The sequence below is a fragment of the Podarcis melisellensis genome (assembly GCF_964234715.1).
Source record: "Podarcis melisellensis genome assembly, chromosome: 4".
Taxonomy (NCBI): domain Eukaryota; kingdom Metazoa; phylum Chordata; class Lepidosauria; order Squamata; family Lacertidae; genus Podarcis; species Podarcis melisellensis.
The window spans coordinates 51815504-51830806 of NC_138531.1; the positions used below are offsets into that span (position 1 = coordinate 51815504).

Genomic DNA, 15303 nt, shown 5'->3' on the forward strand with positions numbered 1-15303 from the left:
ATAAATGCTTGTGTATTTTTAATAGCAAAACTTTAAAGTGTTTGAAGAGTGCCACCTTCCTAATGATGATGATAATTTTATTATTTATACCCTGCCCATGTGGCTGGGTTTCCCCAGCCACTCTAGGCAACTTACAGCATATATTGAAACTTTATTAAAACATCCAACAGTAAAAACTTCTCGATACAGGGCTGCAAATATAGAGATTTGCTGTGATGGCACATTCAAATGCCAGCAGGTGTCTGTGTAAAACACAGTCCAAGCAAATGCATGCATCCTTAGCTAATTAAGCATGGTTTAATTTTAACACACATGGCTACTGATATATGTTTTGTGTTCTTTCTCATAAGTTGATGCTGGCTTCTGTAATCATTACCAGGAACCTCGGTCTCACAATTGTGCTCTTTATGTGGTATTTCTGACAAGGTCTCAAGGGAATATAAGGTCAGATATTTGAACATTAGTACCAACACCTTTCATTTAAGTGGCCACTAGAGGCTGCCACAAAACAGTGCACACCTTGGTCTATAGCTTGTAAATAGTGTTAAGTTCTGAGTTCTGGAATCAAAGCACTTAGGTGTAGGGATTTTCTTTTCGTTCATAGCTTTGAAAAAGTAGTTTACAGACACACATATAGGTTTGTTTCATTTTTATTAATATTTATGTCTTATCAATATCCCTAAAAACAATATTATATTTCTGAGATAATGCTTAATAAAACTGGATATGGATTAGTACTGGCAATGGTCTTCCCTTGTTTCATACATTTTCATATGCCAGTATATTTTAAAAGAAGCCCCTTTTTGACGCTAAACAAAATCTCATGGATCTTATGGATAAAGTAACAGAGAAGAAGGAAGAATGGGCTTGAACAACTACTTCACATTCTTTAGATAATGCTCTTTCCTTCAACAACTTAAAAAAGAATTACGTGTTAATATTTTAAAATAGATTAAGATTAATAAGGGATATATTTGGCTAAAAAAACCTAGTTTGAAACAAAAAAATATTTCTTTTTGATGAAGTAAAGTGAATTTTGGCATGAAATTGTATTCATCGTTTTTTCAAATGATTTGATAAAATCGGGGGGCGGGGGGAATGCATTGCAGTAAAAGTCGTAAAAGAGAATTAACAAGTCAGAACCAACATTTCAGCAGCAAAAATGCTCCCTCAGAAGGTGGTTTGACTATTGTCCATCAAAAATAGAAGAGATTATAACATTCCAGATTACAACATATAAAATACAATGAAATCAATCTATGACTAGCTATAAAACATCAGTAAAACATCACTAGATACTGGTAGATGCATTCAGACCATCATCAACATCCTTTTGGCTCAGGTAAAAACCTTTTTATGAACAAGCAGGTGATAAATTTTCAAGTAAATAAGTAATACAATGGTGCATCAAATAATGGGGCACAAACTGTTTCAAACTGACTTTAAAACTCAATGAGCTTATAGCATAGCATGTGTTGGGAAAACTGTTGTTAGAAAACCTTATCTTCAAATAAATGATTCCTAGCTGATTTTTGTCTAATTTTGTTTTATGCCCAACAGGATGTCCATGGTTTATTTTTGGGGTGGCTTGAAAGAAATGTGAATGCAGAAGGATTAATCAGATCCAATATGGTGTCCCTCAAGTTTGTATCATCCTGCATCAAAGGAACAGAAGTAACACCCTCGCTCATGCCGGTAGTTACTGAGATGGAAGCTTTCTCATCCGAACATTTCAGTTTTGAGAGATACAGGCAAAATCTACATACAAAGAAGCTTGGGAAAGTGGTTCTGTTTGCTGAAGTTACATCAACAACCATGAATCTTCTTGATGGGTAAGAGTAGCTGTGATGGTGATAACTTTTTTCTGTATATAAGTTGGCAAAAACAAAAATGTTCTGTTGGACTTCCCATACTTCCAATTTACTGAAAATAGTTCTGGCATAGGAATACAGAGACCCTTAACATTTGACCAATTTGCTGAAAGAGGTTAGACAAATGTTAAACATATAAACTGTCATTCATTAATCAATATATATGCTTTACTACGGAATCCATAGTACAGTTTTCCTGTATTGGGAGCATTAGATCCTCAGTCTTATAGATGTAACAACACAAGCTTTAATTCATGACACAGCAGCTCAGGGGTGTTCCATGCTAGTATGCAGCTTTTCATGTTGCAGGGTGGCAGTTGTCTTTTGAGCATGTGGGGTTGGAATGGTGATAGGGATGAGAAGGTCACTCCTTTTGTCTTACGATACTCTGTTAGAGTTAAGCTGTCTCCTAACTTCCAAAAAACTTATTTATGTGTATGACCCTTCCACTGTGTACTCTTCCACTGGAAGAGGCCCTTTCCCCAGATGATTGCCTGGACCTAGAATCTCCTTCTAGTGTTTGAAGGAGGTGGAACTTGTTTCTACACAAGAAACTCAGAGCACAGAACCAAGCCTTTTTCTAGCAGGAATTGAATGAATTTCTAATTTGAACTTGAACAAGTGGAGTTATAAGATTGCAACAGCAAATATATGTTGCACAGTTTCCAAGGTAAGCAGCTCCACATTTTTCCATTGTGACTGTTCTGAAACTGAGCTTGTGAAACAAAACATTCTTTTTTAGCAAGCAGGCTAACATGCTGAACGTTTCTTGTTGGCAAGTTTGGTCTGTATAAATCTTTGTTATTTTAAAATTGTTATTTTAGAATTTTGAATCACACCACCAGCATCACTGCAGTTGTGGTTTTGGAAAAGCTAATGAGCAAAGAGTATCTCATTGATAGCTGTAGTTCTTTAATTTATGAACGTAACTGTTTCAGGTTTTTAACATCAGCAACTAATTTCAAGAGCTTATGCCGTAATAGTTATACCTTAATGTGCTAATATTTTAATTACAGGTTAATTAAACTGTACTGAGCAAACTGTCTATATGCATGCAATTTCCCATAAATTGTATAATTTTAGAATATTTCAAGGCAAATGTTGAAATCTTCATTATATTTTGTGCTATTCTGTAGCTAGATGAAAAAACTGACTTTTAATTTAATGGAAAGGTGAAGTTAAAAGTAAAGAGACCCCTGACCATTAGGTCCAGTCGTGACCGACTCTGGGGTTGCGGTGCTCATCTTGCTTTATTGGCTGAGGGAGCCGGTGTACAGCTTCCGGGTCATGTGGCCAGCATGACTAAGCCGCTTCTGGCAAACCAGAGCAGCGCACAGAAACGCCGTTTACCTTCCTGCCGGAGCGGTACCTATTTATCTACTTGCACTGTTGACGTGCTTTTGAACTGCTAGGTTGGCAGGAGCAGGGACCAAACAATGGGAGCTTACCCTGTCACGAGGATTTGAACCGCCGACCTTCTGATCGGCAAGTCCTAGGCTCTGTGGTTTAACCCACAGCGCCACCCACGTCCCTTAAGGTGAAGTTACTCTGCAGTAAATATAATGGTTACATGTCTTAAATAGACATATCTTATAGACGTATCCATATCTGGCTTTCCATCAGCAGAACAGTGCATCTGCCAAATCTTTTTTTTATATAAATATTTATTAAGGTTTTTACAAAATAAAAAATCCAATAATAATCAACAGTATTACTTTGCTTTAACAAAATTTCATATCATCCTTGAACTTCCTCACGCCTCCCGCTCCCATTTACATCATTAATAAATTTTTGTCATGCAAATTATCATCTTATTTCCAAATTTTGTGACCGCTTATTTGATTACAATAAAATAGTTCTCCTGCAAATTTGTTTCTTTTGATCTCTCTTATCTTCAATTCCTGATCTATTTTAGTGATGGCCAATTATTTATAACCAAGCATCCTTCTTAACATTCCATTAAATCACAATATTTTTGTAAGTAAGTCTTAAATTTCTTCCAATCTTCTTCCATCCTTTCTTCTCCCAGGTCTCGGATTCTGCCAGTCATCTCCGCCAGTTGCATATAGTCCATCAGTTGCATCTGCCATTCTTCCAGTGTGGGTAGATCTTGAGTTTTCCAGTTCTTAGCCAGTAGTATCCTTGCTGCTGTTGTCGCATACATGAAAAATGTTCTATCTTTCTTTAACACCTTCTGGTCGACAATGCCCAGGAGGAAGGCCTCTGGTTTCTTGGTGAAGGTATACTTAAATACCTTTTTCAGCTCATTATATATCATTTCCCAGAAGGCCTTCACCTTAGGGCAAGTCCACCAGAGGTGGTAGAATGTTCCTTCATTTTCCTTACATTTCCAACATTTGTTATCTGACGAATGGTATATTTTGGCAAGTTTAACTGGGGTCATGTACCACCTGTATATCATTTTCATTACATTTTCTTTCAAAGCATTACATGCAGTAAAATTCAGCCCAGTGGTCCACAACCTTTCCCAGTCCTCAAACATAATATTATGCCCAATGTCCTGTGCCCATTTTATCATAGCAGACTTAACCATTTCGTCTTGTGTATTCCATTTCAACAGCAAGTTATACATTCTTGAAAGTACCTTGGTCTTAGGTTCTAGCAGTTCTGTTTCCAACTTCGATTTCTCCACCTGGAATCCTAACTTTTTGTCACTTTTAAAAATTTCCTTAATCTGAGCGTAATGTAACCAGTCTCGCACTTTATCCTTCATTTTCTCCATACTCTGCAATTTCCAATTGTCTCCGTCTTTTTCTAACAGTTCCCAATATTTTGGCCAGTAGGCTTCCATATTGGCTCCTTTTCGGGCCTTAGCTTCCAAAGGTGAAAGCCACCTTGGTGTTTTATTTTCCAGTAAGTCTTTATATTTTGTCCAGACATTAAACACTGCTTTTCTGACAATATGGTTCTTAAAGGCCTGCATCTGCCAAATCTTAATGCCTTTCAGTCTGTGTCTTTCAAGCATAGGATAGCAGCCTCAATTACATGAACATTCTTTTTCTTTTTCTGATTCTTTTTCTTAGAAACTAGATACACTAATATGATTCCACAGTGGGCTTTTCACTAAAGTCAGTGTGGACTGAGTAGTTAAAGATTTTAAAATACAGCGGTACCTCGCAAGACGAATGCCTCGTAAGACGAAAACCTCGCAAGACGAAAGAGTTTTTTGAGTTGCTTCGCAAGACGAATTTCCCTATGGGCTTGCTTCGCAAGACGGAAACGTCTTGCAAGTTTCAATGCATTTCTATGGGCTTCCGTGCTTCGCAAGACGAAAAATTCGCAAGACGAAAAAACTCGCAGAACGAATTAATTTCGTCTTGCGAGGTACCACTGTATTCAGCTCATAAGAAAGCCAGATATGGAATGATTCCCCGCAGAGTCATTTCAGCAACAAAGAAATGCTGGCAGAATGACTGAAGTGAGATTGGGTCACGGGTGGCACAGGGGAGAAGCACACTTGTGTTGTATCCTATACTACTTCAGTCTACATCCACATTCCTGTTGGTGGTACAACCTTTGCCCCGGACCAGATGCAAAAAAATAAATAAAGAATGAATCCATATCATTTTCTTGAGTGTGAGGGGGCAGGCGTCTCTGAGTGCACAAGAGGATTTGTGTTTCTTTCAGGGTGTGTAGGGGAGGGATAATAAGAGTGGGAGGGGCATTAATTCCTGGGATGCAGCATAGGGAGGGAATGGTCACATTGTTTGTCAGGAGAGGGGATAAGACAGACTAGAAAGACTAGTTGACCCATGCAAGGGCCAAGCTATCCAACCATGTTGCATTCCTGATCACTGATTCAGGCTTGTTTCACTGGAGGCTGCTTTCCTCTTTAATAAGGGAATTTGTCCTGGATTTATAACATAAGCTCTCTTACTCAGCCGAGGCCCCTGTGTCCTGACATCTATGAGTGGGGCTGCGATTAGGAGACAGAAAAATGCCCTGTGGCAGGGTTGGGGAACTTCATGTCCAGGGGCAAAATACAGTCCTCCAGGCTTTTTTATCTAGCCTTCATGACTCTACCAAATACCCATTCCTCACTGGCCCAGCTCTGCTCCCTCCTCAAGTGATTTAGCCTAGCTGGAATGTGTTCTTTAACTTTTAGTAATGTCTTCTCCTTGCTGGATAGTGGGTGGAAAGGTAGAGTATGGTATGTAGGTATAGAAAACCTGTGATTTTGTGGAGTGCCTTGTGTCTTATTAAATCTTGCAGATTGGTATTAATGTAGATTTAAGGTAACTCCAAAAATATCTAAAATAACTTTTTCTATAAAAGAGTACATGTGTCAGTTTATAATCTGTTCAAATGAGTCTGTGTAAAGTTAATATTCACTTTATTGCACTTTTTTTTGGTCACTGTAGCTAAGGGTAACATGTAGCAGAACTAACTTCCCATTTTTTTTCTTTGACAGTCCAGACCATAGTCTATAGAACATTATGCTGTTACATTGTTAAAGCTAAGTACGTCACTTTACAGCCACTCTACCTTGGTTTGGGATCATGGGGGGGGCAGTATAAATGCTCTAAGTGTCCCAATGAAACAATACATGTCTATAATAAATTTATACTCGGTATTCTCTGTGTGCAGAAGACAGGAAGTTAGCAGAGCAAGAGACAAATTATTGCTGGTTCTGCTGTATTCCTTGCTTTTGTGCTCTTTCTCTTCCATTGTTCAGTCATAACCCCTGACAGGTACGCTACTTCCCATGACCAAGGCCCACACATGGAAGTAATAGTGTCCCTGGAGCTTGTACAAGGAAACCTATATTCCTACCTTGCTATAGATAGAGTGCACTTTTCAGGTGCCAGGACTAAGTGGCATGAGAAAAGAGAAGGGCTAGGGAAACTAAACTGGGGTGGTTAGTCCCTGCCATCTTTGGTTTGCTAGTTTCCCATACTCCACTACATGACGGAGGCAGGAGAGCAAAGAACTCTTGAGAGCCAGGCACAGTTCCCTTCAGTTCTCTCCTGCCTAAAGGATCAGGCTTTCTTCTGGCTCTCTCTTATCTTCTCTGTCAGCTAAGTGTTTTTAACATCAACAACACTTTATTTCTACCGTATTTTTCGCTCCATAAGGCGTACCGGACCATAATTGAAATTGCATTCAAACATTCTCTCAGAAGCAGGGTGTGGGATATTCTTTGGCCCAGATTGCATCTACTGTTAAGCTATGACTGTGAGGAGGAAACAATAAACTTCTCCTTCCATTTTTAATAATCCTGGTTTAGGTCATGTCCCAAACCTAAACTATGGTTAATGAAAACAACCCAGTTTCATAAACTATGGTTTGAAATTGACTTGATTCCACTAACTATAGTTAAGGCTAATCACAGTTTGTCCATGTTGGGACATCACAAGAAGCTGCAGTTAGCTTAAAATGAAAGTTAGAGTCTCATCTTGCAGCTGTGCAGTAGGGAGAAGATGGCATTGGTCCAAGACTCACTAGTTTCTTGCTGTAAAGCTAAGCCATGGTATAGTCTTTCATGTGAACAAAGCCTTTGAGAGATGCGAGCACAATGACACCTTTGTGTAGAACAATTTATATACATTTTGGATTTTTGGCCTAGAGCTACATTAGAACATGCATAGAATTAAGAGCTGATGCTGTGGTGCTTAGGCCATTTATTTTATTCTTTTCAAACATGTTTATACATGGTACTAAGGTTATTTACCAGGTTAATAAAATGCAAATAAATTATCTTGAATAAGCTTTGATTTCACAGAAATGTATTAATGTAATTTTAGGCTTTTCCTGTTTATGGATTTTTTTTGAGTTTTGAAGGCTTTTTAATATGAAAATGTAATGTGATTTAATAAATGAAATTGTGAGATCTTGAGATTGCAAATGACATCTCATATTCAGACAATGGGCATATAAAGTTTATATTTAATAGGCTTCCAAACCTTTCTGAAGCTGGATACTAAATCTATCCCAGTCCCTCAAATCTACATATTCCCCCCCCAAAAAAAAAATTAAGACGGAGAAGAAAGTGGGCTGGAACTAATTTAATGGCTGAGTGACCTCACAGTAGAGAAACAGCCGGAGTCTAATAGGGGTCTTTGTCTACATTTCCACCCTAGCTGGTAACTTGCCAGTCAAAAGTCAAGCAAGAGAAACAGGTGGGAACTATTAGACCTGTCATAAAGTTTGAAAAATTGATTCTGGAGCCTAAATGAATAGATTGAACTTGACAGTGTTGTCCTAAAGATTCTAAGAAAAATTCTGTAGTTTAATTTTGAGTCCCTTGATTATTCATTAGCTCTCCAGATGGCCTGTATTGATGTATCACATATTATTATACAAGCTGTATTATTGTTGGCATATATTTGCATGTACAACTAACAAGCAATGTGTGAACACCTCTATTAGTATCTTTAAATTAAGGGGTATTACTCAAATTGTAAAATAAAGATTTGTTTAAATATTAAATAATTTGCAATGATCTGTAATACTTGTATTACTCTGACATCAGAAATGTTTAAATCTATTGGGGCTATCATTCTGGAATGATTTGTTCAAAATTGTCATTGTCAGGGTGGCTGTGGAAATTAAAGTTAAATTTATCATTTTATAGCATGTCAGTCAGAAGCATTATCAGTAACTAGGACAGGTTAATGCTGTCGTAGTCCTTCTGTAACGTGCATATCTTTGTTCATTATTAAGGATGTACCTGGAAAATACAAATTTCATGTAGGTTAGGAATAATTCAAGAGTTGCTTGAGAAATACATCAAGTGTCAGGCAATTGGTTTGAGTCAAGTTAATTAAAATCATTATTAAAATCAAGAAGAAAGAAGCCAAATTTCAGTCAGTGATATAAATCAAATATTCCTTTTTGTAATTTCATAGATTTCTAAAACAAGTGTGCTAGAATTAAAACATACTGGTTTGCAGCTAAACAGGGCCTTTATGCTGCCTGGGAGCATATTCCAAAATATTTGTTTGCATAGCCTCATGCAATGCAAGCATCTCTCACCCCTCTCTCTCCCTGCAAGGCTTTTCAAGAAGATGGGAAATCTTTATGACAGCACAGACTTCAGTGGGAAAGAGAAACTGCCCAAAATTCAGCAGAAATACTTTGTGTGAGTTGGTATCTACTCATGCAAGTTGCCTCTGCCTTATTTAGGCAATAGTCTCCAGTGATCCCTGATCTTTGGGAGGTGCTTCTTCAGGCATTCAAGGAAAGGGACATTGTGTAAGCAGGACACTTAGCAAATCGCATACTTTTAGACTACAGTGAGACTCTTGAAACTGGTTCTGTGAACCTAAGGGGTTTGCAGGTTTGTATATTTTGAAACAACCCCCTCTGCTGCCTGGCAAACTGCTTTGGAAACTGAAGAGAGTTTCATAAGCAGGTAGCAATACTTTGCAGGAAAGCAATAATTTAGACCCAGGATTGTGAATTGTTTTGTCCTAACAAATTATTATTACTAGCTGGCCTTAAACCATGGTTTGTTGTTGGCTTACCAATCATGTTTTATTATCGTGAACTTAGATTCAAATGTACTGTTAAACTATCATTCCTGATCTGTTTATGTGCTCATACCAGGCAAGGAAGATGAGATACACACTTCTTATAAAGTATATGATTCCTTTCAAAAATATGGAAGTCATGGTACCAAATGTGATTTTATTTTGTCAAGTGATTTTAGTGGTAGGAATGAATGGATAATTTGAGTATTTCCAAGTAGCAGAACTTTGTTTGTGAAGAGCTTTGTTCAGGACAGGGTAACTCTTACAATATGTTATTATTATTATTATTATTATTATTATTATTATTATTATTATTATTTTCATAGCATTATGAAACAGTGCTCCTTGGGCTTGTGAATTATGTGCTCAACATTGGTTTATTAAAAAAAACATTTAAAGTGAATTGCAGTTTTCTGCATGAAAGTATTGTTCAAGAGCTACATGTTGTTAGCATTATCATTTTTGTGGCACTTTTTTCCTGTGACATTGTCCACAAGTGGTTAGATATTGGGCAGGAGAATGATGTCATGGCTAAAAAAAGTATATTATTCACTTTTTACTGTGCATAAAATGTGGATCGTTAGAACAGAAGACATGATCATTACATGCTGTAGTATATGAACCAGTGAACAGAGAAAGAAGCAGCTAAAATTGTTAGTCACTTCAGGTTCCTATACTCATTTTTAGAGGAATGTTTCAAAACTGACATCTTTAATTTAGTGGACTGAATGTGCAGCCATAAATGTCAATCCAGCACATGCAATGTTTTTTTAAATGGAGAATTAGATAGAAAAGAGATTGAAATACTGGAATTTTACAGTATATGCTATACTGTCAACTCTCTTATGCAAGTTGATCTATTTTGAGCCTTCTCCCTCTTTTTTTGGCAAGAAACAACAAAGTGAAAGTGTTGCAAGCTGCTTCAAGCTATGAACTTGATGTTACTTAATTATTAGGCTCTGGTTATAGTTTGTAGCCTTTAAATCAGTGTTTCTCAACTCGTGTGAATGGGGGGGGGCATGGCATGAGGCTAGGGGACCACAAAGGGAAGTGAGAAATGAAGAAAACAGAGAAGTGACCCAGAAAAGAAAACAGAAAACGGAGAAGTGAAAAAAATAGGAAACAGAGAAGTAAAGTGAGCAGAGAAGTGACTGTGCTTCCCAGTGGATGGATCACCACATGCACTATGCGGCAACATTGCTTCTACTTCCTTCTCCCTGCCACTTCTGCACTCCACTGCTTTTCCTCTTTGGCAGCAGTTAGTGATGAATTGAAAGATGATGAAATAATTGTGCGTGTGAGTCATTTGAAGCAGCTATATAATGATATGGAAGTTCATTTCCGTGATTTGCTGGACATGGATATTCCGGCCTGGGTAGTTGATCCATTTGCTGCCTGTGAATGCTGCTGATGTTTATGTTTCTGTGTAAGAAGTGCTCATACAGCTACAGAGTGGTATAGCAGCCAAAGTAACTTTTAGTCAAGAAAAGCTAAGAGTACAATATCTAAAAAGGTTCCATGGCTTTGGGATAAAGCAATTTTTTTTATGGCATTTCCTACTTCGTATTTTGTAGAATCAAGTTTCAGTCATGTGAATTATTTACTCAGCCTAATGCAGAATCGCCTTGACATAATGGGCCCAGGTGATCTTCTCTTACCCCTCACAGCAATAGAACCAGATATAAAAAAGCTTGTTTCTAGTCATCAAGCAAAAGTATAAATTTTTATGTAATTGTATTTTGTATAAATTATAACAATTATAAATAAAATATGTTCTCTTTACAAAGAAAACATTTAAATAGCTATCTTTCTACCAGTTGGACTGGGAGGGGGGCACAGAAAGGAAACAAGGTTGGATAGATGTTGTTATACCAAGTACTGCTCTTACTTTTTGATTCACAAAGTAACTAGTCCCTAAGATAATTGACTTGGGAAATCGCCAGACTAAACCATTACATAGTTCAAATTCTCTGCAGTGGTATTACATTGCTGGAGAATTCTTAATTGAGCCGCCCCTCCTTTTCTCATGTACAGCAATTCATGTTGGGTGGATTTGTACAGCAATTTGTGTATAGCAATTCATGTCATGCTGAACATGAATTCATGTGCAGCAATTTGTGCGCAGCAATTCATGCTGAATGTGAATTCATGTACAGCAATTCATTGTTCAGTGGACTTGTGACTGGTTGGCTGACTTGGACCAAGATAATAGAATTGTAAAATTGGAACTGACCACAAGGATCATCTAGTCCAACCCTCTGCAGTGTAGGTATCTTTCACCCAATGTGGGATCCAAACCCATGACCCTAAGATTAAGAGTCTCATGCTCTACCAACTGAGCTATCCCAAATCATGGTTCCTTATCATCCAGTAAAAAAATGACAAGTGGGATGTGACAGGATTCCGTGCTGGTTCTAGTATTTTTCCAAAATATTTATAAATGACTTGAATGAAAGAATAGAGAGCATGGTGATCAAATTTGCAGATGACACAAAACTTGGAGGGGTACCAAATACCTCAGAATGTTGAATCAAGATTCAAGATGACCATAACAATGAATTTCAATAAGAACAAATGTAAGGTTCTGCACTTAGGCAGGAAAAATCAGATACGCATACGTAGGATTGGGGCACCTGGCTTGAGTGCAGTACAATTCTAGTGTCTAGAGTCCAGGTCAAGGGAAGTAATAGTACTCTATTCTGTCTTGGTCAGCCCCAGACTGGAGTACTATTTCCTCTTGTGGCAGCACAATTTAAGAAGGATATTGACAAGCTGGAACATGTGCAAAGGAGGACAACCAAGATGATCAAGGGTCTGGAAACCAAGCTTTATGAGTAACTGTTGAGGGAATTGAATATATTTAGCCTGAAAAAGAGAAGACTAAAGAGGTGATATGATAGCCATCCTCAAATATCCGAAGGGATGATGGAGCAAACTTGTTTGTCTGTTGCTCTAGTGGGTAGGACCAGAAACAATGGATTCAGATTGCAAGAAAGAAGATTGTCACAGAAGAAGGTAATATTTGCTCAGAGGAAGAGAAGAGGTGGGAGTCTTTTTGAACTCGAGTCAAATGAGGATTTACTCAGATTATGCCAAAGCATGGTTTGACATTGCATCTACAGGAATTGTTTGCTTCATGTAGATATAGAAGGAACTTGTGTGCTTCTTCACAGTTGGAAACAAAAAAAGTACAGTACATCGCTTTCCATAGCATTCACCATTGTCTGCTCAACATAGCTTGAATTTATTTATTTATACCTGAAGGAGCGTCTCCACCCCCATCATTCTGCCTGGACACTGAGGTCCAGCGCCGAGGGCCTTCTGGCAGTTCCTTTGCTGCGAGAAGCCAAGTTACAGGGAACCAGGCAGAGGGCCTTCTCGGTAGTGGCACCCGCCCTGTGGAATGCCCTCCCACCAGATGTCAAAGAGAAAAACAACTACCAGTATTTTAGAATACATCTGAAGGCAGCCCTGTTTAGGGAAGCTTTTAATGTTTAATAGGTTATTGTATTTTAATATTCTGTTGGAAGCTGCCCAGAGTGGCTGGTGAAACCCAACCAGATGGGCGGGGTATAAATAATTTTATTTATTTATTTATTTTATTTAACCACTCCTCATTAGTATGTGTGTGTATTACTATGTATGTAACAGTTAGTAAATTGACCAGCTTGTTATAACTGCTTTCTGAGTGTCTGATCCAGTCTAGACTTTTGATTAAAGGAGAGGGTTTTCTCGGTGGCTGCTCCCAGACTTTGGAGCTTCCTCCCTGGAGAAGCTAGACAGGGTCCCTCTTTGCTGTCCTTCTGCTGGCAGGTGAAGACTTTCTTGTTTCAACAGGTTTTGGGGAATTAACTGCTTTTAATTAAATGGCTGGTGCCATACTGTTTTCATTGTAATTATTGGTTTGTTTTAAACAGATTTTACATATGTGTATAGTTTTAATACTATCATTGTTTAACTGTATTTTTATGATCAGTTTTACTGTGTATTTAGTGGTTTTTGTTTTTATCTGTAAGCTCCCTTGAGTCCAATCAGGGAAAAAGGTTGGGTATAAATAAATAAATATATAATAATTTCTAACATTAAAGAGCTTCCAGATTTAGCCAATCTTTTATATGTGTGACAAAAGCAATTCTGAGATACAGTTGAAAAAAGTATATTTTAGAACTATTTTATGAGCTCTTACTGTAGGTCACGTTTATCCATCACTGACTTTTCAGCATAGCAAGTGCAGCCTCTTTCTAGAAAGCCACTAATTAGGAACAATAGTTTATTTTTTTACTGTGCTACATCATCTTATTTACTCGTCATATTGTGAGTGACATGGAAAGGTAATTCACAGCTTGCTTCTAGAAGGCTCAAATGATACATGGTACAATTCAGTTTGTGGGAATTCACCCTTGGGCACACAAAGATGCTTCAGGAGAAAAAATACTGGCCTGCTATGCAATACAGGGTTTTCACTAAGCGCAGCTCCATGTTTTCATTCCCTGTCTTGCTAGATCTGTTTCATTTTCAGCAAGTGCTACTAGGAACTTAAACAGTTCTGTTGAATAAGATGAGACTGTGGTGAGAAACTTTGAGAATGTTTGGGGGTTTTCTGCAGAGCCATGACATTTGCAAGTCTTTGTTATTAATAGATGGGATGGAGAACTGTTGGAAATATTTTGGTCTGTTTTTAGTCTGCAAGAAAATGAGAGTGAAATGAACTTTTATATGTTTACCTATCCGTTTATGCTTAGCTAAAGTGAATGTGAAGAAAATATGAAACCATTTTGTCTCCAGGATTAAAAACCCTATTCAATAATTGAGTGATAATTCATATGTGGCAAAGTGTTAAAGTAGATAAGTGCTTCCCCACTGTGGCAAAAGCGCTACGCCAAAGTGTAAAGTGCTGAGGTGTTTATTTTAACACTGGGAAACATATTATTGCAAGCATTCCTGGTTTATACTTAGTATCTGTTATGCCAGATGTGCCACGTACAAATTAGACATGGCTCATAAAAGGTAACAATCCCAGGTTTCTGAAAGACATAATAAAAAGTAATTCTGTTTTATCACTAACAATTTTCTCAACCTTTGGAATGAGGGATAAACTGGTTGATGAGGTCTGTTAAATGTGTTAAGGATATTGTGCAGAATTTCTACATTTTAATACTTAAGTCTTCATTTCACCACAGAGAAACATACATTTGGAAGGTAGAACAATAACCACAAGATACATAATACTAAACTATCTTTGTGGGATGGTACAGTATTTAGAATGCATTGGAACTTCATCACAGAGATTTGTTCATGTAGCATTTTACCAACAAATGCCATATCGGGGGGGGGGGGGAATGTAATATTGAGTGGTTGCCTAATACAAGTTGCCTAATGCCAAGCTATTTGTCAGATGCTGCTGGAGGACATTCCAGATAGGGATGACCCCTCCTGCTGGAAAGATCAGGCAGGGTCCTCAGGCAGGGAAAAGTCATTGGCAAGAGCTGCATTTTATTTGAGGGGGGGCGGGATGTGATTGGTTGTACTTTCAAAGAAAAAAGGTAACCAAGCAGAAAAGAATACTAAAAACTAGTAGGGGTTGGCAGTGTAGCAACCAGAGGCAGAGTTGGCAGACATGACCATGACAGTAGTTTTATAAGATTCTCCTTTCATAGTGTCATCAAGGGGCTGAGCTGCTATTCATATAAGTACTTGACTAGTGCATACTTTTAGTTGTATATATTCTAGTAAACCTTGTTGTTGTTGTTGCTTTGCTTTTATTTTATTTCCCCCCGAAAAAATTTATTGATTTTCTACATTTATAACAGACATAACCTATAAAACACACAAAAGAAAACACATTACAATACTAAAAAAACAAAAATATAAACAATTATTACTTCTAAAACCCAATTTAACTTTCATTGTTGACTTCCTCAAATCCCCCCTAGCTGAAT

At 37.7% G+C, this 15303-nt stretch overlaps 1 protein-coding gene across 1 annotated transcript in view; it reads left to right on the forward strand.

Annotated features, from left to right (window-relative positions):
• The window catches only part of HLCS (holocarboxylase synthetase), an 85079-nt gene that overhangs the window by 23822 nt on the left and 45954 nt on the right, over positions 1-15303 (forward strand). Inside the window, exon 6 of the mRNA XM_081908723.1 lies at positions 1561-1832. Within this exon, the coding sequence (XP_081764849.1) occupies positions 1561-1832 (272 nt within the window). The remainder of the gene's footprint in view (positions 1-1560; positions 1833-15303) is intronic.